The sequence below is a fragment of the Morone saxatilis genome, unplaced genomic scaffold, assembly GCF_004916995.1.
Source record: "Morone saxatilis isolate NCDOM2014 unplaced genomic scaffold, NCSU_SB_2.0 Contig6, whole genome shotgun sequence".
In the NCBI taxonomy this organism is placed as follows: Eukaryota; Metazoa; Chordata; class Actinopteri; family Moronidae; genus Morone; species Morone saxatilis.
This window is the reverse complement of record NW_023340206.1, coordinates 2,729,783-2,754,840: the sequence shown is the minus strand read 5'-3', so window position 1 is coordinate 2,754,840 and position 25,058 is coordinate 2,729,783. Positions and strand designations below refer to the sequence as shown.

The 25,058-nt window shown below is 43.5% G+C and overlaps 5 protein-coding genes across 6 annotated transcripts in view; 3 read left to right on the top strand and 2 right to left on the bottom strand.

Annotated features, from left to right (window-relative positions):
- The first annotated feature begins 204 nt into the window (after positions 1-204).
- Positions 205-7,105, top strand: retreg2 (reticulophagy regulator family member 2). Its single transcript, XM_035677876.1, has 9 exons — positions 205-458; positions 937-1,040; positions 1,680-1,710; positions 2,016-2,145; positions 2,438-2,522; positions 2,918-3,055; positions 3,528-3,616; positions 3,908-4,043; positions 4,231-7,105. The coding sequence occupies exons 1-9, from the start codon at positions 205-207 to the stop codon at positions 5,016-5,018; spliced, it is 1,755 nt and encodes a 584-aa protein (XP_035533769.1). The 3' UTR covers positions 5,019-7,105.
- Positions 6,043-10,317, bottom strand: mdh1b (malate dehydrogenase 1B, NAD (soluble)). Its single transcript, XM_035677877.1, has 10 exons — positions 10,266-10,317; positions 10,057-10,169; positions 9,822-9,956; positions 9,604-9,746; positions 9,347-9,515; positions 8,928-9,276; positions 8,689-8,830; positions 8,156-8,331; positions 7,846-7,985; positions 6,043-7,397 (listed from the first exon to the last, which is right to left on the bottom strand). The coding sequence occupies exons 1-10, from the start codon at positions 10,285-10,287 to the stop codon at positions 7,353-7,355; spliced, it is 1,434 nt and encodes a 477-aa protein (XP_035533770.1). The 5' UTR covers positions 10,288-10,317; the 3' UTR covers positions 6,043-7,352.
- fastkd2 (FAST kinase domains 2) lies at positions 9,509-16,780 on the top strand. 2 transcript variants are annotated; one of them, XM_035677875.1, is made up of 12 exons: positions 9,509-10,705; positions 11,059-11,666; positions 11,759-11,862; positions 12,002-12,110; positions 12,398-12,521; positions 12,660-12,799; positions 12,903-13,075; positions 13,832-13,995; positions 14,109-14,348; positions 14,513-14,609; positions 16,079-16,193; positions 16,503-16,780. In XM_035677875.1, exons 2-12 carry the CDS (start codon positions 11,067-11,069, stop codon positions 16,626-16,628), a joined length of 1,992 nt encoding a protein of 663 aa, XP_035533768.1. In that variant the 5' UTR covers positions 9,509-10,705; positions 11,059-11,066; the 3' UTR covers positions 16,629-16,780. The 2 variants fall into 2 exon arrangements, with proteins under 2 accessions (XP_035533768.1, XP_035533767.1); XM_035677874.1 differs by having other exon boundaries at positions 11,036-11,666.
- A 152-nt stretch (positions 16,781-16,932) lies between these two features.
- Positions 16,933-20,187, bottom strand: LOC118340035. The gene is made up of 4 exons (XM_035677882.1): positions 19,852-20,187; positions 18,541-18,903; positions 18,334-18,464; positions 16,933-17,731 (listed from the first exon to the last, which is right to left on the bottom strand). The coding sequence occupies exons 1-4, from the start codon at positions 19,928-19,930 to the stop codon at positions 17,618-17,620; spliced, it is 687 nt and encodes a 228-aa protein (XP_035533775.1). The 5' UTR covers positions 19,931-20,187; the 3' UTR covers positions 16,933-17,617.
- Positions 20,188-21,835: 1,648 nt separating this feature from the next.
- Positions 21,836-25,058, top strand: part of raph1b (Ras association (RalGDS/AF-6) and pleckstrin homology domains 1b) — a 39,549-nt gene continuing 36,326 nt past the window's right edge. The window contains exon 1 of the mRNA XM_035678051.1: positions 21,836-22,120. The gene's annotated coding sequence lies outside the window, so the exon portion shown is untranslated. The remainder of the gene's footprint in view (positions 22,121-25,058) is intronic.

The window sequence follows — 25,058 nt, the reverse complement described above, 5'->3', positions numbered from 1 at the left end:
AATTAGTATTTTAATTAACCAAATAATATATTTCCTCTAGTCGTCGTTCGGTACTTTGTGTACCTGTTGCTATAGGCAATCGGTTTTATTTTGAAGGTCGCAGCCGGAAGCATTACTTTTTTTCTTTTTACGTCTGTCGCACTTGACGCTGATCTTCCCATATACCCCGTGATAGCCAAAACAACACAACAAAGTGGGGGAAACATGGCGAGCGAAGAGGAGGCTAGAAGACGCCCCTCGGTTACCTCGTCTTCGGTCGGCCTGGAGTCTCTGTTCCCTGCCGGGTCCTCGGAGCAGGCCTGCGGGGACTCAAACCCGGAGCTCGTCCGCCTGCGGGAGCGTCTTCAGGGTTGGCTATCGCAGTATGAGCCCCTGCTGCTGTGGTTGCAGAGGCTGCTGGTCTGGGAGAGGCCGTTGTACAGCATCTCTGTCGCCCTGACGCTCAACACTTTATTCTGGTAACCGTCGAGTCCGTGTTTAATCCCGGTTTCCACCTCCCCGACAGCTCCGTGAGGTTTAGCTCGCTGGCTAACGTCGTATTGCGAGTGAACGTCAAGTTAAGTCAGCTAATCCCACGTCTTTAGCCCCATGCTAACGTAGCCCGCAAACCACTTTAAACTTCATTTCCAGCTCGGAAAACGCGGCGTCGTGCATTAAAACGCCACCGGGAAACGACATGAATGCGCTGACCAAACGGACAACCGGAGTTATTTTGAGTTGGGACACTTGTTGGCTTTTCTCCGCCTAATCCCAACAAACACTCATGTCATGCTGAGTGGCCCGGGCCTTGTTAAGCAGCTAACTAACACCGGCGCTATGTAGATACGTTTAGTCTAATTTGGAAGTGAGATACGTGACATTATATGTGTATTTATTATTACAGGGGGTGTGAGTTGAATATAAGCCAATTGGCACGCTGTTTCTCTGTCTCCACAGGCTCCTGTCCTCCACCTCCCTGCGGCCTCTGTTCCTGTTGAGTGTGTCCCTGCTGGGACTTATGCTGCTGGAGAGATGGAAGCCCAAGTTGCCCATCATTACCGGTAAGCCTTTATGGAATCTGCATCTGCTCCACAGGCTTTGTCACTCATTGCCCAAGCAAATGTCCACAGTTGCTGAGCCTATTTAAAATCTCTACTTGTTGAACACTGTGCCTTCAGTGGGTGGAGGAGCCTGCTGCGTCAGTGTGTGTTTATCTGCTTATTCTGAAGTATGTTTATTCAACTTGGGGTTTCTAATAGAGACATCACATTGTTCACAGTCATGATGATAGTATAGAAAATCCTTCTTGAATATTCAGCAAAGGGTGTTCACTTTTATACTGATATTTGTAACAGCACGAGTCTTGTTGCAGTGTTTCTGCCTTGTCAAGGTGGGTAATCCTCAGACAAAGGTCTGTAGAACTACTGAAACTCACCAGTGTCATTGTTGGTGTTTGTCTGAGGTAATTCATACTGCACTCTAATGGAGCTACGCTTTTCCCACACACAAACAATGTGGGATTGCTTGACGTATCTCAGTAAACATGTAATCAAACACCTTTCTACGCACCTTTCTAAGAACCTTTTCACCCCCTTTGAGGTTCTGTGATAATCCTGAAAAACTTGTCATATGATTTGTTTACTAAGACACATTTCTGGTTCCTGATCTGCTGCTAATTGTGTGTTTTTCTCCTGCTGCAGTTCAACATGCAGAGGCTCACCCTGTACAAAGGTGTGTAGTGTGTGTATATGACAAACACATTACCTGCTGTATATCTCATTCATATCCTGTTTTAATTCAAAACAAGAGGCTCAATTGAGGCCACAGCCCTGATGTGGTGTTGTATTTGTGTTCATCCGTGTGCGTCTTCATCCCTCCACTGTCATTACATGAGCATGGAATCCCACACTACCACTCTGCAATGGTTTAAATACAACCTGCAGCAGCTATAAGTATAGATCTCAGTTGTTTACAGGTGTTGATTTTGTCACTCCCTTCCTGTGTTTGTTTGCGTGTGTACTCTTGTTTGCATACAGCGAAACCATGAGCGCGGAGCAGCGTCTCCTCAGTATCCCCGAGCTCAGCCACCACCTGGCTGAGGGCTACCTGACCTGCTGCCTGTACCTGCAGGAGACGTTGCAGTACAAACGACAGAACCACGGCAAGGTACAGCACTTTGACTCGCAGGGAGCCGAGCAAACAACATAGCTGAATAAACGATAAACAGCGTAGATGTCTACCGGCGGACTACAAGCGTTAATTGTTAGCGTGGGAGTCTACGCAGCACGTTGCACACTGTGTGATGTCTGCAGGTGCTGCGGGGGCGAGAACTCACCCAGACATTCTTCGTCTGTCGTACACAGACACACCTGCAGAGATGCTGCTTTTTCACTTCCTCATCTTGTAACCCTTTGCGAGGTGTGGCTGCCTAATTTCTCTTGCTCGTTCTGTTTCCCAGTTCTGCGTGATGATGTGCAGTGGCTGTTTTGTACTCGCCGTGGTCGGACATTACGTACCAGGAATCATGATCTCCTATATTATAGGTGAGTCACCCCTTTAGTTGTCTAATTGATTAAAAAAAAAAAAGAACCTGTTGCACTGAAGCCCTGAACTTCCATCGGATTGTGTGCTTCTCATGACAAACAGAGGGTGTTGTCTATATTAGGTACTAATAGCAGTTAATGGAGTAATTACATTCTGTTGTGGTTTTGCATTTTTTGTATTTACTAAATATCGAGATATGCTTTTGGTGCATTTTAATATTTAATAGATGATCCTTTTAAAATTTGTAATCTAGTTTTCACGATCTGAGCACTTTACACAGAAAGTCGGTCAATTAAAGGAACTTTACAATACAATACAGTCTGTGTGCATTTCATGCTGGTGTAGAATAAGAGCAGTATAAAGTTACCAGTGTTTTGTCTTTGCACCTGTTCAGTCCTGAGCGTGCTGCTGTGGCCGCTGGTGGTTTACCACGAGCTGATCCAGAGGATGTACACGGGCTTGGAGCCGATCCTGATGAAACTGGACTACAGCATGAAGGGCGATACCGAGCACCGCAAGCACGACAAGAGGAGTGAGTGCTACTGTTACACCTTCCTTCAGGCTACGGATACAGGCCTCACTTGTGTGCTGTACATGAAATGAATCCGGCCGCTACTAAAACACGCGCTCGTGTTTGTAATATTAATACAGGACGTTGGCCTAGGAGGAGGAAGTGTTACACGAGGAGCTTGAGTTTGGAATTGACGTTGATCACCCTTTTTTCCCCACGTACTGATACCCAACCTGAGACATAAAACCATGCAAATACAGAAAGAAAAGCCGTTGCAACACCACGTGTTACATTGTGTAAATAGAACGGTGTTGAATATCAAGAGAGTGTTTAGAGATTATATTCTATACTCTGGTTATATTTGTACCTAGATCCCATATCTCTGTCTAAAAGCATGCCTAGCCGTAGCATAAGACAGAGTGCCACTCTCTGTTTGAATCAGTTCTGAATTCCCTTTATCCGGGGTGACATTTCAAAACCTGTGTTTCAACAGAGGTGAAGAAGGAGATGGAGGAGGGGGACGAGCCAAGAGCTGAAACGGAGAGCGAGAGCGAGGAGGAGCTGTCCTGTTTCGCCCCGACGGTACGGACACACACCGGGAAACTCAACCCACAATACACTGCGACACACAGTAGACTTTTAAGAGGGTGTGTGTATAACATACAGAGGAAGCAGCAGGATAGTGGGGAGCAGAGAGGGTTGTCTGTAATGTCAGGTATTCAGTCTCTGTGCAGTGTCTATGGAATGAAATAGGACCTGCAGAGCGCAGTGTAAACTTTAAGAATTTAAAGGGTAAATAACTTGTTTGCTGCTGTGACTTCCAGCCCCGGTTGTGTGTTAGCAGTGATGTAACGCTGTGGTTTTGTCGGTCAGGTGGACGTGAAGACCACGGCTCTGGCGATGGCCATCACGGACTCTGAGCTGTCAGACGAGGAGGCATCCATCTTGGAGAGCGGAGGGTTCTCAGTGTCCCGAGCCACCACTCCCCAACTCACTGACTTCTCTGAAGGTAAAAGATCGTATCAAGCCTGAGCGAAATGGTATTTTCAGCTAATAGAACAATGAAAACGAAACACTGAATTTGTCAAAGAAAGACTATTAAGTATGTCTGACTGTTAATAAAATGTTGTCCATAAAATCTGTCACTTGCTTGTCAGTTGACTTAGATTTCTTTTGCTGGCTCCTCTCTACGACAGACCTGGACCAGCAGAGTTTACACAGTGACCCAGAGGAGTCCTACCTGCGGGATCTCCCAGAGTTCCCCTCAGTTGAGGAGTTCCCGTCCATCGAGCACAACCTGCTCCACTTCCCTCTGCGGGGACCCGGCCAGGGCGACGGAGGCCAGGCCGGCGCTCAGTCAGAGGGGGAACTGTTGAGCCCCGCCAGCCTCCTTATCCAGCACCTAGCATCTCCGCTCCACTTTGTGAACACGCACTTCAACGGACACGGACGACCACCTGGGGCCGAGGAGGGCATGTTGCCCGTGCCAACTGCAGCGGAGGAAGCGGGGAGGCAGAGAGAGGACGCCGCAGCAACCCAGGGCACACAGCAGTCTTTGGAGGCCTTGAGCGAGGAGATAGTGAGCACAGCCATCTCCACTGTGGTGCAGAACACACTGTCAGCCCTGTTGCGCTCTAGCGAGGCCAGCGAGGACCCCTCCCTGGCCGAGTTCCTTCCCACCGAAACCCCACCGGGCGCTCTGGAGACCTCCGCCCAACCCACCGACACCGCTGCTAACACTACAGTTACTACAATAGGGGCGCTGGGGGCCGACGAGGACCTGGACGAGGCGATCACGTCAGAAAGCGGCGCCGGCGAGGAGATGCCCGACGACACACTAGTTCCCACCGAGGAAGAGGACTTTGAGCTTCTGGACCAAAGTGAACTGGAGCAGGCGGACGAGGAGCTGGAGCTCAGCTCTGACAGACAGGTGGTGGGAGGAGCTCCAGAGACACCTCCATCTCAGCATCAACCACAGTCATAGCTTCCCCCGTTGCCTCCCCCGTTGCCCCCCCACCTCCAGCTGTTTTGTTTTTATTTGTACGTTAGAAATACATTATAGCCATACATACTGGTATATACAAAACATTTATCAAAAGAGCGTGGCGTTTAATACTGTTGGGTGGTGATTGTGTGGCAGATGGTTGAGATTACTCGGTGTGTTCTGCTTTCAAAGGGTCTGTCGAGCCTCGGTACCGGAGTCATTTCTAGTCCAGGACCATCACATTATCGGGATCGTCGGCTGCTATCAGGCGGCATTCACACTGACGCAAGCTTTGATGCGCACACTTGCATACACAAACAGAAATCATAAGTAATGCATTTCGCGGTCGCAGTTTTTTATTTTTTTTTTAATTTCTTTGTCTTTTTGTGTCGTTACACTGCTTGCTCGCCTGATGGTACCTTGGTCATGAGAGCAGGTTCAGGGCGGAACCGGCTTTGGGTTCACGGTCCGAGAGACCTCATTATTGTCACGGGTCGCAAAGCGTTTTCTCTCCGCCTGATCCTCTAGCATTGAGATGAAACCGTCACCCTGTCCCACGTCCAGTCTCACAATAAGGATGCCTTTTATTTTCTACCTTGGCTAACCCTTCCACCTTGTTTTCGTTCAGACGCAGATGTTTATCTAGATGGTGTTACGAAGAGTTGAAATGTTGGATTATATAACTATTAATATATGCTATAAATTATTTAATTTAACGGTCAGTCGATGAAACTTTATCGTTGAGCTGAGGGGGAAGTTTAAATTGAATCCCCCTCGGTTGCCCGTAATGATTGTATGAGAATTGTTTTAATGACCACCATTGAACGTGCAGGTTTGAAATGTAGTTACGTATTCCCAGAGTTAAAACAATAGTATTATCCTTCACTTTTACCCTCCAAGGTTCCAGACGCATTCAGTCATTAGTGGTCTTTCACTTGTTGCCTGGAAATGGAAACTTAAGTCTTTGACATTGTTGGATGTTGACAAGTAGTAGATCTTTACCCATACACATAAGTGACTTTGATGTAGCAAGATAAAAAAAAAAAAAACGTTCCTGAACTTCCTCTCTGTCATCGATGCCTCATTTTTATTCATACTTGTGAATAGAAATTTGAGTTCACGCACCCATACGTAATGGAATTTACTCTTGATCTTTGGCTTCTTTGGGAGATAGGCCCCGACCTATTTGTACATGTATAGTCATCATTGAGATATGTATATTTACCAAATAACCTCCTTTGTGCCACGACAAGTCCGTGCATGCCATGCATCACGCATGTATTTACCATCATTAACATTTTGAGGTCAATGTGTTACTTCCACTGGAGCGGATTTTCTTTCTGTTTTTGGAGGGAGAACAGATAACAGATGAATTACACATTATGTACCTGGTCGCTGTTTGGAGATTTGTGGACAATTGTTGACTCGACTGTATAAAGAGGCCGGTTTTGCTTTTGTAAACCACTCAGCATCCAAATCTCAGGGGTGGGTTGTACAAATTGAATATAGCATCGCAGAATGTGTGTCCATTTCCCCGACTTGTCGTAGTGCATCGTATTTGTACTAACCTCTCCCTTCTTTTTTTTTTTTTTCCTTTTCAATCAACGCCTCCTTGTGTATAGTGTAGAAATGCTAAAACAAACAAAAAAAAAGAACGTGTATATTCTGCATGTAAAAACAGCACTGTTCAAAGTTCTCCTTGTCAAACTGACAAAGTACTGCACAATTTGTGAGGGAAAAAAAACAACAATTTGAATGTTTCAGGTTAAAAGAGCCCATTAAATTCAGTTTGTTTAATATTTAATTACCAACCGGAGGAATACAAGTTTTGATGTGTCCTCATTTTTAAAAGACTACCCAACTGTAAATGGAAACGGGTGGCAAGTGATAATAACATCAGATTTAGAGAAGGATATTAACAGACTAGTTTGTGTATGGTAGTAGTGTGTTATACGCTTAAAATATTGCTTCTTGAACTATAAAAAAAGGCACTTACTGAACTGTACAATTTTAAAAAAGGAATATATTTTCTAATTTCTCCTTTTTCCATAAAGTACTCAGTTTGATCTTTTACATCTAAAAAAAAATGTAACGGCTATGGATGAGTTTCACAGGGCGGGAAAAGATTTATTGTCATTAAACTGGTAAAAAATAAAACTGCAACTTCACATGTGAAAGTAAGAGAATAAAAGAACAAACTGAAACAAATATTTCCCTTTGATCGTGACTTCTAACCTGTGTTTTTTTCAGTCTGTGTTGTCGATACGCAAGTCATTTCTTCTAGGTTTACAGGAAAATCTTAACAAAGCAAGTTTTTAATATCAAGCGTCTTCTTCATTCAGGACAATCGTGCGATTTTTCTGATCCAAGTTCTTTTTCCTGTGAAAGAAAAACCTGTTACTCAAAAGTATTTTTTTATAAACACCATATGTGTAAGCGGCAACAACATATTGCAGCTGTTAAAGTGTGCTGTGCAGCATCCCTCGATATTTTTGTGACTTTGCGTTAGGCATGGGACGATATGAAAATCTCACCTCACGATTATCTTTACCAAAATAATTGAGATTCACAATATTGTCGCGATAATCGGCAAAAGTATTCCCACGCATCCGGTTTAACTTTTTTGTGGGAGATGCAATTGGCAAACAAAGCTTTCAGGCATGGCAATTCAAAATAAAATCAGAAAATCAATATAGTATAGGTGTAATAAATGTTAGCAAGCTCGACAGCTTTTTCAAGTCACTTGTAAGGATATTCGTGATATACTTAGGAGTGTTTTTTTTTATCGCGATACACAAATATATCGTCCCATCCCTCGCTGACATACCTCCTTGAGTTCCCTTGCAGAGAGCTGAAGTCTCTCCTTCAACTCGTCTCCGACAGTCACGTCAGACAACACAGACCATTTGCCGTCTGTGAAGTTGACTGGAACAGAGAGGACGATGCCAGCTGGGAGACCGTAGAAGCCTACAAGCAGCCAAAGACGATCGCATTTCAACTCCAGCTAGATCAGTCAAAATCACAGCTAAGATCGGGATTTGGATCCCGCATTTAAAACCAGAATGGAAATCAGTGATGCTTTTTCAAAACAATGTCATATCATTTTTGTCACACATTGTGCTTGACTGTGTCTTCACCTGAGCAAAGTACACCCACAGAGAAGACCTCATCTGGACCACAAATGCCATTCCAAGCCTTGAGGACCGCAAGGATCCCATTGGCGAGCGACATTGCAGCTGCTCGGCCGCTCTTTGAAGCCACAGCTGCACGCTGAAAACCTACCAACTCTTGAAAGTCTGTTTGCAACCATTTCCTGGAAGAGAGAAGGAGATTATTGGCTTTTTTTGGCAGATCCCAGGACAGGATGTTTCTGATCAGAGCAGAAAGACTGCTGAGTCAGTACTGTGCAATCAACGCTGGCACACACTGGAGTCGCAGCAGGGTACAGTTTGATGGGCCGTTGTGTAAGTTGATAGCAGATGAGTGCCAGACCTTATCATGTGTTGTTTGTTTAGCCTGCCAAAGTGACTGATGGGTGGAGTTAACCACTACACTCAATAAAGATAAGCCATTAATCTAGTGCACACAAAGCACACAAAGAAATAATGAGCCATACTTTTGAACCAGGAGTCTCAAGCACATGAATGCTTAGTGAAATCCTGTTACAAACCTGTCATGGAGGATCTTTTGGATCGGCTGGGAGAAGAAAGCCGGACCTTTGATTGCCCCACCATAGTTGAAAACCTTCGCCCTCTGCAGGTCGATGTAGAAACTACCACTGATGTTCCCCCAGACGATGACGTCTGTGATATCTAGAGCAGGAAAGAGACCGTGCTGAGACGTTGTGGAAACATACAGGAGGTAAATGTGAATCAGCTTCACCAAACAGAGAGAGTTCACAGTAGCCACCTGAAGTCTTCACTTTCAGCTTCTTCGCAATGACGGCCCTGGCTTCATTCTCCAGCTGCGTTGCCATGGTGACAAACTGGTGGCTGTCGATGGAGCGTGCGTTGTCCAAAAGGAGCGAGCATCTCAGGTTGGCACAGGAGTCACCGGACACGATCACCTTCACCTCCTTGTTGGCCCTCGAGTCCATCAGCTGTCCGTACTCTCTGTACCTGTCTGAGATCCCCTTTACCTTCATCTTCTTCTCCTCATCCTCATTCTCTGTGTCGCTGTCTTCAGACCAGCACTCATCCAGCAGTAGAATGACATCCGCTCCCTGGAAGGCCTGTCCCAGATCTGTGTGGATGGTCACCTGTGGATAAATACAGTTAGATCCCTCTGGTGTGGTTAAAAGGGAACATTTCTTTAAAATAATACTATACTTGATGGAGCAGACGAAGTGCCAGGTCCTCTGTCTCCATCCTCAGCTGCTGCAACCCCTCCTTGCTCCCATCAAGGTCCAGTAGGTGGAGGTTGATAGCAGAAACGTGGGGGAACACCTCGGCAGAGAGCAGGCTGGGGATCAGGAAGTGGCAGGTGGGGCTGAGAGCACTGGGAAGGTAGGGAAAATGAACACCTGATCTGTCAGCGGATAGATTGTATAAGTGTAACCGTTTGGTTGTTTTGCAGACCAACCCACCCGCTGATCCATATGTGAAGGGGTTTGATAAGGCTCGCACGATGCTGCTCCTCCACGATAAGGTTCATCTTGGTTTCCAGATTCTCTGCTGCAACGCTCAGCATTACATCTGTTGGCATGTCTGATGTGATGCTGTAGTAACCCTGCACAAGCATCCAGTAAAGAATTTGGAAGGTGTGGAAGTTGATAGGGATTTTAATTAGGAGCTAAATGCCTACCTGACAGTGCTCTAGGAAGTCACTGAAGCCCCCTATGAGCATCCCTTTGCCCCCTTGGGCCACCAGTTCCCTCCAGATCAAAGGGGACTGCTCGTGTTTCCACCCGTTTCTATTGCAGGTGACCTCCAGCCATTCCTAGCAGTGAGAGGTCACATTGAGGTGGCAAATAAGTGGAAAAATATATACTCGTGATTTGCAAATATAATAATATAAAAGATAATTTATAGAGTATTACCGTCCATTCATCTGGGAGGATGGAGATCTTGTGGATCCTGAAGTTCGGCAGAGATCGTTGTAGACTGTCTGCCAATAGTTCCGCTTTGGCATAATGGGGACAGTCTGTTTTGCCTGGAGAGGTTTAAATGTTAGGAATCAGAAATAGGATGTTTCGATGTAAAGATAATTGCTAAAAGATAAAAAAAAAAAAGAAAAGTCAAACTTTACCCGCAAGCACAAATTGTGCCATTCTATCCGGTTGGCGTTGGTTGCCTAGAAACTGTGGGTGTCGCGCTTATTTGAGTCCGTGTAGAAAGCGCCAAAACACGAAACACACCAGAACGTCTTACAACAACCGCGAGACCTATGTTTTAAAAACGTCACAGGTCGGTGTTATTAACCGTAACAAATATAAACGTGAGATACTTCATACTCACAATAAACACTATTTTTGACAGTGCGTGTTGACAGGGGGACTGAATATGGCGGCGCACACAGCACGAAGCACCGTGTGAGCATGCTGGCTAACACTCAGTGGACTACCTGTGTCTTTTTTTAAGTGTAATGTAACTTAGCTCCGTGTCTCTTCGCTAAACCACCTTTTTCCTGCGAGATGGCGCAGCAACGTGTAACGTCGGGGCAATTGTTTTCCCGGTTAGAGTTGTGAGGTAGGGGGGCAACAGCTAATGTAAGCTAGCCGGTGTTTTCATCATTTAGGGGAGGTGTGTTGACCTTGCTGGCAGCTTAGTTCTGGTGCTTTGTAATACATCATTTCTAGTAACTACGTGCACAAAACAGTACGCAGGGATGTGTGTGGGAACAGTCGGGTCTTTATAATATTTAGTTAACGTTTTAACGTTAGCTAATTGAGTAAAAGTTGCCATTATTTTGATTCAAGCTACATAGTTTGTTAGTTAGCAGCTATTCGCTGGAGTTAAAAGACGCTGTTGTGTCTTGTGTCTGTTGTTTTTCCTTCTTTTTGGCGTCTCCAAAACGAGGACAATGTCTCTCTGGGCTGCAGAGGAGGTCATGAGACGGGGCATGCGCCTTGGCTGCCGCAGGTCTCTATGGCAACAGCGCAGCTTCCTGATGACAAGCAGAGACGCATCTTTCCATAGTCAGCAGCTGGCACACTCTGTGGTCACAAGGCAAAGCCTGGCCAGGAGTCCGGTCAGCTCAGTGAAGTTTTACTCACAGGACAGGATTCACAGTGAGGACCTGGAGGTGAAGGAGCATCTCTTGGAGTCTCCGCTGCCTGCTGAGATCCGTTCTGATGAGACTGCCTCGAGTCAGACACCGAAGAGCTCCACTTTCCGTGGCCAGCTGCTGCGATTAGGCTCCCCGTCGGATGTGTTGGACTTCACCTGCCAGAACGTGCCCACAACTGAACAGATCAGCGTGACCCTGATGTACATGTGGTCCACGATTAAGAAGATGTCGACCGATCAGCAGCGCTACGAGCTGCAGCTGATGTTGGAGCATCCTGCATTCGAGAGCCTGCTGCAGTTAGCCAAGAAGAATGTGGGGAAGATGTGCAGTGACGATAAGACTTATTCTCTCATGGCTATGATCAAGCTGGGTGTCCCCCAAAATAGCCTCGTGGTGCAGACTTTCCTCCAAGCCTGTCAGGTAGGCAGGGAAAGATTGACCGCAATGTTTTCACACTGTTTTTGTTCTGTCGTTTAGTTCTTTTTGTAATGTGCCTTTTTGTCCACTACCAGGCGGAACTGAATAGCTTTACTGAGAAGAGCCTAGCCATCTTGGCCGGCTGTCTGAGAGATATGGAGGAAACCCCCAACGTCGCTGCACTTAAGAAGGGCATGGCGTAAGTGTTATCAAAATATGCACATGGGTGCGACATTAACGCATCAGACAAAAACGTTGTCTTCTAAATCACTATATAGATATTTACCACAACCTTTTCAGAATTATTTACATTGCTGTGTATTGTGGCTTCGTCCTAGGCTGGTAGTTGATATACGTCTTCCCGGGATCAAGAGCGTCGTGGCTCTCCAGACCATGATGCAAATGTTGGGGAAAGATGCCCCACTCAACCTCAAAAACAAACTAGGGGTTGGTTTATGGTTTTGACCAGATTTGGTATTCATTTCCCCCGCATACCTCCCTGTCATTACAGTTTAAAGCCTCTATGATGTGTAATTATTGCAGGATTTAATGGTTTTAGATTTTTATGAATGATATTCCAATTGTTTATCAAAAATATATATATAAAAAAAACATAATATCTATATCATATCATCTTTCTCTTCGAAATATTGTAGTGTTTTTGAACTATAGACCAAAAATAACCTGTATTTCCATTCCACATTAACATTCATTCTTCGCACTGCTTCCCCCAGAAAAAGGCTTTATCAATGTCACACCAGTTCAGCCTTCCCAACGCCCAGTACATGATCTCCATTATGGCCACAATGGAGTACTGCCCCAAACCGCTGATGGACATCTGCTGTACGAAGATCAGAGGTAAAACCTTTTCCACAAGATACAAATATTTAAATGCTTTGAATATGGGTTCCAGGAGTGATCACAAAATTGGAAAACGTAAAAGACTTCTGTTTTATAGTATTACCAATCGGCTTTCACCTCTCTCCCCTCGGGTAGAAAACATCCCCGTAATTCCCTTCTGGAGGTTGTTGACAGTTCTGCAGTCGTGCACGAAGCTGAACTACAGAGACTTGAATCTGCTCGCCGACGTTTCCGAACACATCGCCTCCACGATAGACATGTGGACCAACAAGCAGGTGCTGCAACACTTCTGTGAAACGATACACATTCTTAATGCTACAGACAGCTGAGCAAGAATCTACCAGAAAGCAGTCGGTAACATGTTCCATTTGTGCTCAGTTGGCCCTTTTCCTGACTGAGTTCGAGAGGAACCTCTTCTGTCCCGCTGCCCTAATGAAGGTGTTTGCTGAGAAGGTGATCGCCAGTCCAGACAGTCTGACATGTCATGTTCTCCTCAGTGTCCTCCGGGTGTACTCTTCACTAAACTATGACCTGCAGCACCAAAGGCAACAGTAGGTCTTAAATTTGACTTTGGCTCACAGCTAACTCAAAAAACGATGTCATCCGTTGTTTTTTTTAGCTTGCTGTTATTTATTACTTACAGAAGTTGTTCACTTTCAGTTTACTTTAGGACCCTTTCACTGGGCTCAAGCCTTTCAGATTGTTGGTTTCAGAAAGCAGCTCTGTTTCACACTGTGTATATATATATAATCAGCTTTTACTGTCTTTAGACAGCAGAAACTGGCTAACAACCTTTTATGATAATTTTTTTCTCATTAAGTTCAACAGATGTTCCCTAGCCATGGGTAGGAATCCGACCTGTGGCCCTTAGCTGCGTGTCATCCCGTCTCGCTCTCCGGCTGTCCTATACAATAAAGCGGAAAAAGCCCGCCCCAAAATATATTTCCACGCATCCTTAGAATTTTTTTTTTCAGTCATGAAAACACCTGGAAACTAATTAAAATATCCAGGAAATAATCTGATTTGTCCTGGAAATATTTTTCTTTTCTCAACCTGGGTGTACATTTAGTTTGAAACTCAACTGAGAGGATAAGCTGCACGATATGACAGTTAAATGTGTCAATATTAGGCCTACCAGTGAATTATATGACTGTTTCTGAGAAGTGCTATCCTGTATTGTCAAGAAGAACTACCGGAAGGACCTGGAAAATGAAAACTGAAAACGTGTTCCTATCTAACAGTAGATGTTGCATAGCTTTCATGAGCTTTGGTTTCCAGGCTTAATGAGTTTCATCTTGTTGTTCCAGGTTCCTGGATAGTCTCACCCAGGCTCTGGAATCTTATCTTACCAAGATGTCTGGTTTTGAGTTGTTAAAGGCTGTGTACGGTCTGTGTGTAATGGGCCACTACCCCCCCACGCTGGTGGAGCAACTCCTGAAGAGCAGCACGCTGGAGCAGTTTGAGACTACATGTAAGACGATGTGCACCAGTCATTTTCTACCTTGTGTCTTCTTATTCTTCACATTTCCCTTGCAGTGTGATTCGTAAACCTCATCCATCTGCACCCCCACTGTTTCTCTCCAGCGCCCAAGTTCCTCCACTACCAGGAGTATATGTTTCAGATAGTGAACTTGTGCCTCCGTCTTGAACGCCCTCCGCTCCCTCAGCCCCTGACTGTTCCTCCGTCTGCCCTGGGAGCCGTCGCCCCCCCCCCCAATCCGCCAGTCAACCTGAAGCTCTCGCAGGGTCTGCAGAGTTTGTTGTTGGACCAGGCAGACACGACGCTGCAGGAAATGGTGCTCGTGGAGAACTATTACGTCATAGGTAAAGACAGAAGAGAGGCAGGCTTATAGTTGTCGCTAATATCAGATCATTGTGTCTGCATTTAGTTCTTTTATCTTATAGAAAGTAGCTACAACACAGATGTTCAACTCATTTTGAAGGTGCGATGTTAAACAAGTGCCTGTGTTGTGTGTGTCAACTCTCAGATGGTTTGATAACCAGACCTCTGCCACACCAATCCTCTGCGACTGAAGCAGGTAGTCATGCAGGAGACGAGCGCTCTCCAGCAGAGAGCAGTCAAAGGTAAGGCATTGGAATCAGCTTGCAGCCGATAACGTCACCAGAATCTGCGGAGGTGTTGCACTTTTTTTCTTTTTTTTTTTGATTTAACGGGGCTGATGTCATGTTTGGTAAAGCTGACTGACAATGTCGGGCATCGACGCACGCCATGGTTGCATAATGCATACATACATACGCAATAGAGGGTACCTAAGACGGTCACAAGGAGCTACCTTAGGTCATAAAATTGTTTTCTGAAAGCAGGACTGCGTGTTACTTGTATGTAACACCACAATTAAATCCCATTTTGAACTCGTTTAAAGGTTTGAAGTCCAACTTTCAGTCACTTGCTTTGGTTGTAAACAACTTAAGATGTGTTAAAAAAAACATCATCATAAACATAAACGCATCAGGAAGACCCGCTACTCTAAACAATATATAAATAGACAATAAGACAAAGACAAGCTCTTCATGATATAATAATTTAAATATATGATATCCAGTGGCTTAAATACAGTTTACTGATTATTTCACAGTTGTAATTAAACATACTTTGTTTGATTACTCCAACACTGTAACAGTTACAGAGTATTTAATTACTTTAGGATTACCCTGGTTCATCACTATAATTACTATATTTCAATTAGTTTACAAACATTTAAGTTCTCAGTTTCACTCCAGTGTGATTCTCCTTTAACCGTTCTTCTAGAATTACCCAAAAGCAATCAAAAAATGACTTAATTACTTTCATTAAAACACTGCAACGATCCAGTCTTACACCCAACCTGTTAGTTACCATAGTCATGTTCTTCATAGTCATGTCTGTTTCACTTCAGCATCCGCAGACCTCAAAGACATGTCAGCACAATTTAACTGATGATTTGTGTGTTCAACCCTGCTTATAAAACCTGCCTCCATGTCTTGTGGTGCTTCTGGCCTGTCCACATTTTGAATACTGGGACTTTAACCTCCAATTATATAATTTATTTCTACATCAGTTTAAAATCTCAACTCAAAAGATGCCATTTTAATACAATTTTAAATCAAGTTTTACTGTATTCTTATGCAATATGTCTGGGCAGTAAATTCCGTCAGTCATTCAGTTCTTTAATTAAAGTAGAATTTTATTGAACCTGCTGGTGCGATTTTTACCCATACAAATTCAATACAAATGTTGAATCATACAAACGTAAAACACTTTTTAAAAATGCATTAAAAAAAGTAGAATTAAAAGGAAATTTGAAACATGGATTCAAATAAAAGTACAATAACGCTACTGGGTAAAGATCTGTAGTTGCGTGTGTGTCAAAGGAAGTCAGTCACGGCACTGTCTTACTGAAAATAAAGCCACAATATGCTCCGTATACTGTGGATTTGTGCCTTCCAATGATATTCTACCAACCAGACATCCACTTTCATACTGTCATACCTGTACGCAAATTCAAATTTTGACCTTTTTTTTTTTTAAAGCTACCCTTGTCTTGATGTCCTAGAATTGCAGTAATTTGCACGAGGTACGCTGGTTTTTGCCATGGTACGTCCAATCCCCGTGGCCCTCTGGCTGTCAAGATTCGCCATCTGAAGATCCTGGGATATGACCCTGTCTTGGTGAGACTCACAGATGATTAAAAAAAAAAGTTTGAGTTTGCCCCTTGTATTTCTAAGGGTCCAGCAGTTACTGACACTTTACTAAGCATTATAATAGTTATACAATTTAAAAATCTGTTCTTCTACACTAAAGTTGTCCCTTTTCAGTGTTAGAGTGTTAACATTTTACTGTCCAAAATGTCCACTGGAATGAATAATGAACTAATTTCCTCAATTTCCGTAGTATGCTCCCCAAAACAAACAAAAATCAGTGTTGAGTGCATCTCAGTGATGGCGAGGTTTATATAATCCTATTCCTGTTCTCTCAAGGTGCCGGACCAGGAGCTACAGTCCGTGTCAGAGGAAAAGATGACGGAGTTCCTCAGGGAACGGATTTTTCCATCACACGAAAGCCTGGACACACAACCCAAAATGGAGCAACTGGACAGATGTTAAACGGATGCCAAGTGCCATGCACGGTTCTCAACCTGTTCAATCGTCATGAACACACAGATTTTTTTTGTGCTTTGTGTAAACAATTAAGAAGGAATAAATATATGAAAATATTTAAATAAATGATGTCCCTGGATAAACTGAGCTCAAAACCATCTGTGGCACACATGAACTGTTATTTTAACCCCCTCCCCCTATTCTGTAAAAGTTCATCTGTCTGTCAGTAGTTGATGAGTAAGACCTTGCTGCTGAATGAAACCAATAAAACCAGGGTGCGTGCTTGCAGTAACTGCTCAGAAGCTGCAAGGTGAGCGAGGTGAAGGTAGAGTCCCTTTGAAGCAGCCACATCTGCACACAGCGCGAGGGAAGGAGAAGAGGCAGGGAGGAAGACAGGAAACGGTGCAGATTGTTATTGTTTGAAGCGTGACGCTCCCTGTTGTTTATCTGGTTCTCATCGACCTTGCCGATTGTTAACTCTGAGAATACATTCTGATTTCTCAGAAAGAACTGCATGCAAAATGTAAGAAAAGGAGTGAAACCAAGCCACTTGATATTTTCACTTTTGGCCCCTGTAGTTTAGCAGACCTTTAACGGCTTCTGGGTTTTGTTTTTTTTCTGTTATGAAACTGTGGTCACTCTTATCCACATGAGCTTTGATTGTGGTTAAATCCCCCTTTTCAGGCACCACCTTCTGTTTCAACCACAAGAAGAAGGGGGTTACAACTACAGAACTGTGAGTGTGACAGAGATAATAGTGAGGAACTGACTGAAACAGGAAGTGAGCAAAACCAAAAGTGTTAGGTAAGAGGTTTTTTTTTTAATTTTAGTTTTTTTTTTTAACCAATAGAAAACTGCTACTTTTGCTGTGTGGACACAAAACTACTGACAACAGACAACAAAAAGTCTCGATCACTATAATGTTCTCCTCAGTGCAAGCTACTACAAAGACTCCCCTTTGTGTGTATCTAAATGGTTACATCAGGCACGGGCAGTCAGAAGTGTTTTGGTATAGGATTCTGAACCCCCCTTTTCTTCTTGCGGTCCCGGGGCGCTTTGGGTTTGGTGTTCATGTAGTCACTCTGGGAATCCGTCCTCCTCAACTTTATCTGTAAGACACGTGAAAAACTGTTAAACCACAGCTGTTAAACACTGTTATGTGTGTTCGTAATGTGCCACATACAGTAGGAAAATGTGGATGTGAATGTGGGTTTTTTCAGGAGGAAGTGTTGCTTATGTTTCATAATTTAAAGGTTACATGATGTGGGACCGGTTCCAACATTTTTTAGCTGAGTATTTTCAGGCCAAGTAAAAATATGGACAAATACAACAACAAAAACTGAATTTAAGTCATTTAAGTTATTTTTTGATGAATTAAAAACAAATAAGAAAATAAAGCAGTTTATAAAATAGCACTGCACAATTTAAAGAAATATAGCAATATTTAAATTGCAGAAGCTGTCATTTGTTTTATAGATGTTTATCCAGATGTAAGAAAACATGTTTTGTCACCTATTTAATGTTAATTTAATTTTTTATTCTGTGCTGCAAAACACAATATCTGTGTTTTTTTCAAATTGTGCAGCCTTAATTAAAGAAAAGAGAAAATTGTACAGAAGTCTTTTAAAGAGAGATCAGCCCCATTTCTGCAAAGATGTCAAATAAAAATGTGTATGTTTCAAACGTTTTTCGTATTTTTGGAACATCATACCCAGTTGACTATGGCAATGATGGTGGCAGTTGCACCGTAGATGCTGACACCTACAAAAGCCAACATCCAGGGAAGTGCAGTGGTTTGCTCTTCAGGTACATGGTCGCACATTTCTGGGTTGCATTGGTGTCCTGGAAGAAACATATTCAGTAAGTATCCACTACTGTGTACACCAAAAAAACCTGCACCTCTCTTAGGAATGTTTACCTTTTATAAGTAACAGGATCTTCAAGTCATTTGATGTTCTTTTCAGGGGAGGAGGGAAAAAGACTTGGGTATCACATCTGTAGATACCATGGCTGCTGGCGTTCACCCCCCTGAGCATGTAACTGACCATCTTATTGTCTGCGTAGTTATCCAATTCCATGCCCACCATGATGGGGTGTGATGATGGGTTTGATGATGGGTTTGATGGCGTACAGTTTAGTACATTTTCTTTCTTGTCGCACAGGTATTCATAGATTTGTTTGTCCCCCTTATAAAGGAAAGTTTTGAATTCTTCTCCCGTCATATTTGGGCAAGGCACAAACACGTTGTTTCCGGCAGCTTCACAGATGGTTTTCAGCTGGTCTGGACAGGGAAAACGTGTTAAGGATTCAGGGTGCAATTTCCCTCTGATTTCTGATAATGGAAGTCTCTTACACACAAATAGTAGAATCTTACATCTCTGATTAGGTGTCATGGGCTTGCAAAGCTTTGTAAAAACCCTGCCCATATGACCTAAAACTTGCAGTGAGCACATAATAACTTTCCACTTTCAGCAGATGAATGTGAAAAACATCCTTCTAGTGTCAAACTGCACATACAGCATTCTGCAGTCAAACATCACACTGTATGAACAGGAAGAGAAACTGATTTTTGACTGGAATGGAACTTAAATGATTAGAAATAGAGAAACAGTCTGCTGTTGCTGTAAACCACACCTAGACGCAATTGTCTTTTTCTGCAACCAAACACATTAGCAAAGCTCCTGCAAACATTGATTTATTTGCATTTGATTCCCCTGGCTGATATTCAGGCTATGAAACTCAAACTCGTCATTTCACGGTAACTCCACCCCCACACGGAATTTGTTCAATAACAGCACATCTAAGCACATTTACCTTTTTTCAACCAGCCTCACGCTTCACATAAAAGACATAAAAGTGGCACACTTGAGTCAGCCGCTGCCTGACTCAAGTGTGCCACTCCCAAGGTAGTGGTTTATGTCATTCAGTGCTATTTTTTTGCATGGGTTAGTGTTAAAATTAACACCTTCTGCACTCTATGTAACCAGCAATTGCCCTAAAGTTTATTTTGAATTGTATTAAAGTGTCTCAACCCACAAATAGGCATATTCAGCCAGCATTAGGAAACTATGAGGGTCATCTTAGGTCACAGTGCCCCATATAGATGAGAGAGATTAGAAAAAAAGTAACATTTCCAGCTCATAATTAGTATTCTTAGTGGTAACTAATGCCTGATCACTGTGGGCATATGTACTGAAAGCTAGAATGTATGTGTTGCAGTACAACTCACCGCTGCCGGCGCTCTGAGACTGAGCGGTATGTAGTAATCTGCAGCCCACGAGGATCACGAGCATCCAGCAGGCACTCATCTTCCACTTCTGCACCGCCGAGAGTGTGAGCTCGCCTCCAGCAGAATGATGCCGTCGAGGCTCTCCCTCATCACCTAAAGCGTCCACCTCATCCAACAGTCTACGTTTGCTGTGTGGTGCAGAGAGATATGATCCGTTACTCTGATATCATCAACTCTGGTTCCATGCGACTGTAATGCATGATATCCTCGCTCTGCCTCTGATTGAAGCACTCCCACGGTGCTGCACTGACTGAAACTTACACATTCTCTCTTCGAGGAAAACATCCTGTGGCAGAAACTCCTCCTCTTCTCAAGTTTCCGCTTGCTCCTGAAATTTGTGACCTTTGATGCCCTAAAGATTTATTAAGATAAGACTTAAGTTTGGACCAAACAGTGCTGTTCCTATCAAGTAAAGAACACTGGAAGCTGCATATTTAATGCAGTGTTTTTTTTATTGTTTCATTGTGTGTAGACAAATATGTGTCTGTGTTACCTGTAGTTACTTCTTGTTAATACCCTTAAGGCGTCTGTAAAGAGTGCAGGCGTTGGGCATGGTGTACAAATGAGCACTGCAAGGTAAACTATAGAAAATATACTCTGTATTGTCTGCTGTGTGTGTGTGTGTATAAAAGCAGTATGAGAAGAGTAATTAATGTAGCAGCCACAGTTGGAGGTGGAGTGAGTGACCAAAAGTGCAATGACCCAGTGTACCTTGTGGAAAGGTTTTTTTTCAGGTTTGAACTAACATGCTTGTGGCTGCCAAATTGGCACTGCCTCACAAATAGACAGACGCAGCCTGGAAATATATTAAGGTTGAATGTGAAAAAGAAACTGCCTCTGTGCTTTGTGAGTCATGGGCACATGTACAGACATGTATGGCAGTGAGAAAAATAGTATTGTGTTTGTGCTGTGTGGAAATATCAGCTATAAGAGAGGGTGAATTCCCTTACATGGTGTAGTAAGACAGGATTTTTAATATTAGATTTAAAAACCCTTGACTGTGTCCACAAAATGCATTTGAGTTGAACATGCAATAGCTTTCTTGGTCCACTAGATGGCAACCAAGCATTTTATTTTGATCAGCCTGTTGATAACAAACCAGCTATCTGCTTACATTCTTATATTTTAAACAATATTTCACTGTCAGTACCTTTTCCCATGTACATCTTTACCGGCCTAGAACTGGGATTAGAGACTATAAAAGGGTAGAAAATATTTACTTTGTGTGGCAACACATGGTGACAGATTCATGGGATTGTGAAGTGGGGATTATAGCATTTCAGTTTGTAATTCTAACTCAGAAAATGGATGAGGGGGGGGGATTGGTGGGTTAGTAATGCCATGTGTCCATATGGATGACACATAATAATCTCCTAATCTGGAACAAGGCCCATTTGTCTGGTGATGGAGGCTTTAAGAGAGCATCAGCAAGAACCCATGCAGTGCATCTTACTATCTCTTTTAAACATAGTTTTACCTTTTTGTTTTCTATTATTATTATTACTTACTAGAGGGAATAGCTGTTGGTTGCTGCCTTTACTGCCCCCCCCAAAACTGCGACATTTTGGGTTTATAATATGTAAAATAAAAATTGCTCATTTAGCTTTTGTTTTTGCTTCTGAAATTGTTCAATGAAGCCTGTAACAAGATTTTTCGTTTTATGTTAGAAAACAAGGACACCAGAATGGCTTCCAATTGAAGTGGTAACGGTGAAGAGGCGAAAGTGGGTATACAATTAGCGTTTTCGCCAATGAATAAGACCAAAAAATGGGCCAAAATGTGTCAATCGGTCAACTCGGGTAACACCACAGCGTGAGTCTTTCCCAGTCACATCTGCATGTAATAGGTCACTCCTCTTCTCTGCTATCAGCTCGAATATAAGATATTTCCGACAGTCCTTGAAGGCAGCTTTTGGGATCTGGGCTGGACAGGAAACGACGGAGACGCGCAGCGTGTCTCCTCAGCAGCTCCGGGAGAGAAGAATGGGAAAGGGAATGGGACTGTGTATGTAGACGAGGCAGCGTGTGAAAACATGAAGACAACGGGCAGTTTTTAAGCTACATTCCTCTTTAAAGCACATAATTACACACATCACATCAGGAGTTTTCCCTCTTTCCCCTCCTGAGGACAGGGATATTGGCTGCCATTGGACAACAGGAGAGGAGAGGAGAGGAGAGGAGAGGACCCTCTTTGTGAATCTCATTTGGCTGTAAGTGGATTTTTCTTCACTATTCCGACACATTTAATCCTCTAACCCCTCTTTTCATGTCTTTAAATAACCACGCCAAAAGACTGAATATGTCAAATCCTAAATGAATGTCAGTTTATTTTATACAGTGGCAGCCCATCCTAGATTGTGTCCTCTGGAGAGGAGACAGAGGAGTAGCTCCACTGTTTACCATACTTCTTTAAAGACCAGTCGCTATGAAGAGACAAACCCCTGTGAGTGTGTTGTTGTGAAGTGTGTGTGTGTGTAGTGGCAGGCTGTTTGAATGAGGGGGTTTGTGTGCCCCCCTATGCGGCCATTGAACAATCCCTTTCTTGGGGAGAAAGGGCGTGCAGCGTTTGGGCCGACTTGGAAAAGAGCCGCAGCTTTTAATGGGAGAGGCAATTGAACGTGAGCCTATTGTTGTGTTGTATTTGTTAGTTATGTTGCCCAAAGCCGAGCCCTTTGGCTGAGGAGGGGAGGGGGGGTATCTTCAACCTAATTTTCCTCCCCTGCACCTAACTGAGCAGCGGGGAGATGTGTAGTCTCCACCCTGTTCAGCGGGAGGAGGCTATCTTCTGGTAATGGCCGATGCTTTTGTCGCGCTAATGTTTGTATCTTCGCGGTGGATTATTTTCTTTAAATACAACATTAAATGCCTCTAAAACGGTGATTTACCTCGGTCATGTGTGTTAACGTGACCTGGCTCGTGTCGTTATTAGCTACCACGTCCACTGCAGCTCGTGGACACTGTTTTAATGCCCTTTGTTGGATGACGCCGCCGGCACTGGATTGGTTAACATGTAGCCAGTTTGCCCAGTGGCTATCCCCAGTTTGATGCTAGCCATCCACTTTAGTTAGTTAGCATGCAGACTATGCAGTGTGTGTAGCTTTTATTTGTTCACGCATAGTGAAGCCTGGTGGAAAAGTTAAAGCCCCCTCCCAGACATATACAAATAGTCTGCTGGGAACAATAATGTGTCTTTTTTTTCTGGAAAGGAGTATAATTTATATATTAAAACCCTTATTACAAATTAATTAACTATGAATATGCAAAATGTCTTAATTTCTGAAGTTTTCCTGACGCAAAATGTCTCCTTTACTGTAAAGTCCATCCTCGGTGTGTGTGCGCTGGAGGCTTCAGGCTTCCACATCATACTTGTACAAGTTGAATAATGGACAAAAAATGCAAATTATTAGTGATGTCACAAATCATGCTTGTAGGCCCCGCCTCTTGAAATCAGATTTTCAATGAGCTCAGAGAAACTTTCCCCTTTCAGCAGATGAATGTGGAAACGTCCTTCTAGTGTCAGACTCTGCGCATACATCATTGTGCACAGTGAAGATCAAACATCCGGCTGTAGGAAAGCTCAAACACACGTTGTGTTTCTGTTTTTCTTCGGCTTTACTGGCACAAACAACGAGAAGTTCCCACAACGACTTGAACAATCTTCTCCAAGTCTTAGCCTCAGGCTTCACTCGCATTCAGACGTTGACACTGGAAAGATAATGACCCTTCATTGACAGTGGAGTTCAAAGGTCATTTGCAGAGAGGCTGCCGACCATGCCGCTGTCTGGCTGGCTACCATATGGGGCAAGTAAACATTCCCTGTGTGTGTTATTTACGCAACCAAGGCCAGGCGAGGATAACTTTTTTTTTAACTCTATCTATTCAGTTCAGGGCTGAATACACACAACAAACTGTATTTGCTCAAAAAAAGCCACCAAGAGCCACTTGGCTCGGCCCTTAATTCCCCACAGTGGCATTATAATGGACCGTCTGTGTCCTTAAGGCATGCTTGATTTGCATCCACAAAGCGCTAGACTAGAAGCACATTATTCTGGGCATGGAGACAGTGCCGCAACAATGCAACCCATTCGCTTACAGTGCAGTTAATGGGTTGAAAATAACTACTGGCCTTCTGGTCGCTTCCCCCTCAGGCAGATGCCTGTAAGCTTGTCATGTTTTCAGCAGGAGTTTGGAGTCCGATATCACTCACTGTCTACTGAGTGATGCCACAGGCACATCTGGAAAACCCAGTGATCTTTTGTTTTTGTTCCTTTGGGCATTTTTATTGTGTTGCTGTGTCTCATTATGAATGTGTTTCTTAAGAACTTAATTATCATCTGGTTATATAAAATGGATGGATTGAAAATATTTGCTCTGTTTTTGAAGTCAGAGGCGACGTTTGGAGGCCTTTTTCTGGGGCTGTTGGTCCGATTCTTTATTGATTCTTGATAAATCTTCTGTGTTGCCATTGTAGTTGTCGAAGACGATTTTGGTGCAATGGTGCAAAAACATTAAGAACTTTAAAAAGAAACAGTGGACACGCGCCCCCATAATACAGTGCCTCGTGTAATAGGATCATGCAAGGCATTTACACAGTAGAGTTAACAATCCCGAAGTCACTGCATTCAGGCAGCATGGTACACAGCTCAGTCATAAAAAGCTCAGTCATGGATTAAATTTCCAGCCACAGAGGTAAAACACATGTTAGAAGCGAGCGTGTCATTTCACTGCCCCAGTTTAAAAAGCACATGCGAAGAATTCTTCGCCGTCAGCTTTCTTTCTCGAGGCGATCGAGAAGAGAACCTAGGGAGAGAGAGGAGATATGTATTTTGGAAGAAAACATCAGCTCAAAATACATAACCAGAAACATGGTTTTCTCATTCACCCACTCTGTCTTGTTTTGCCAAAAGAGGAAGAAGAAAACCCCCCATCTTCTCTTCTCCCTCCATCCCTCTTCTCCCTTTCATCCCCTTTTTTTTGTACACTTGGTTTCCTTTGGATGTACTTGATTAGATGAGAAAAACAGTTGTCAAAGAAATTTCGGGCTTGAGGAATGATCCACGACACCGTGTGCGTTAGAGAAGTAGAGATTTGAGAGCTATTCTTGATTTGTGTGTGTGTGTGTGTGTGTGTGTGTGTGTGTTAGCACGT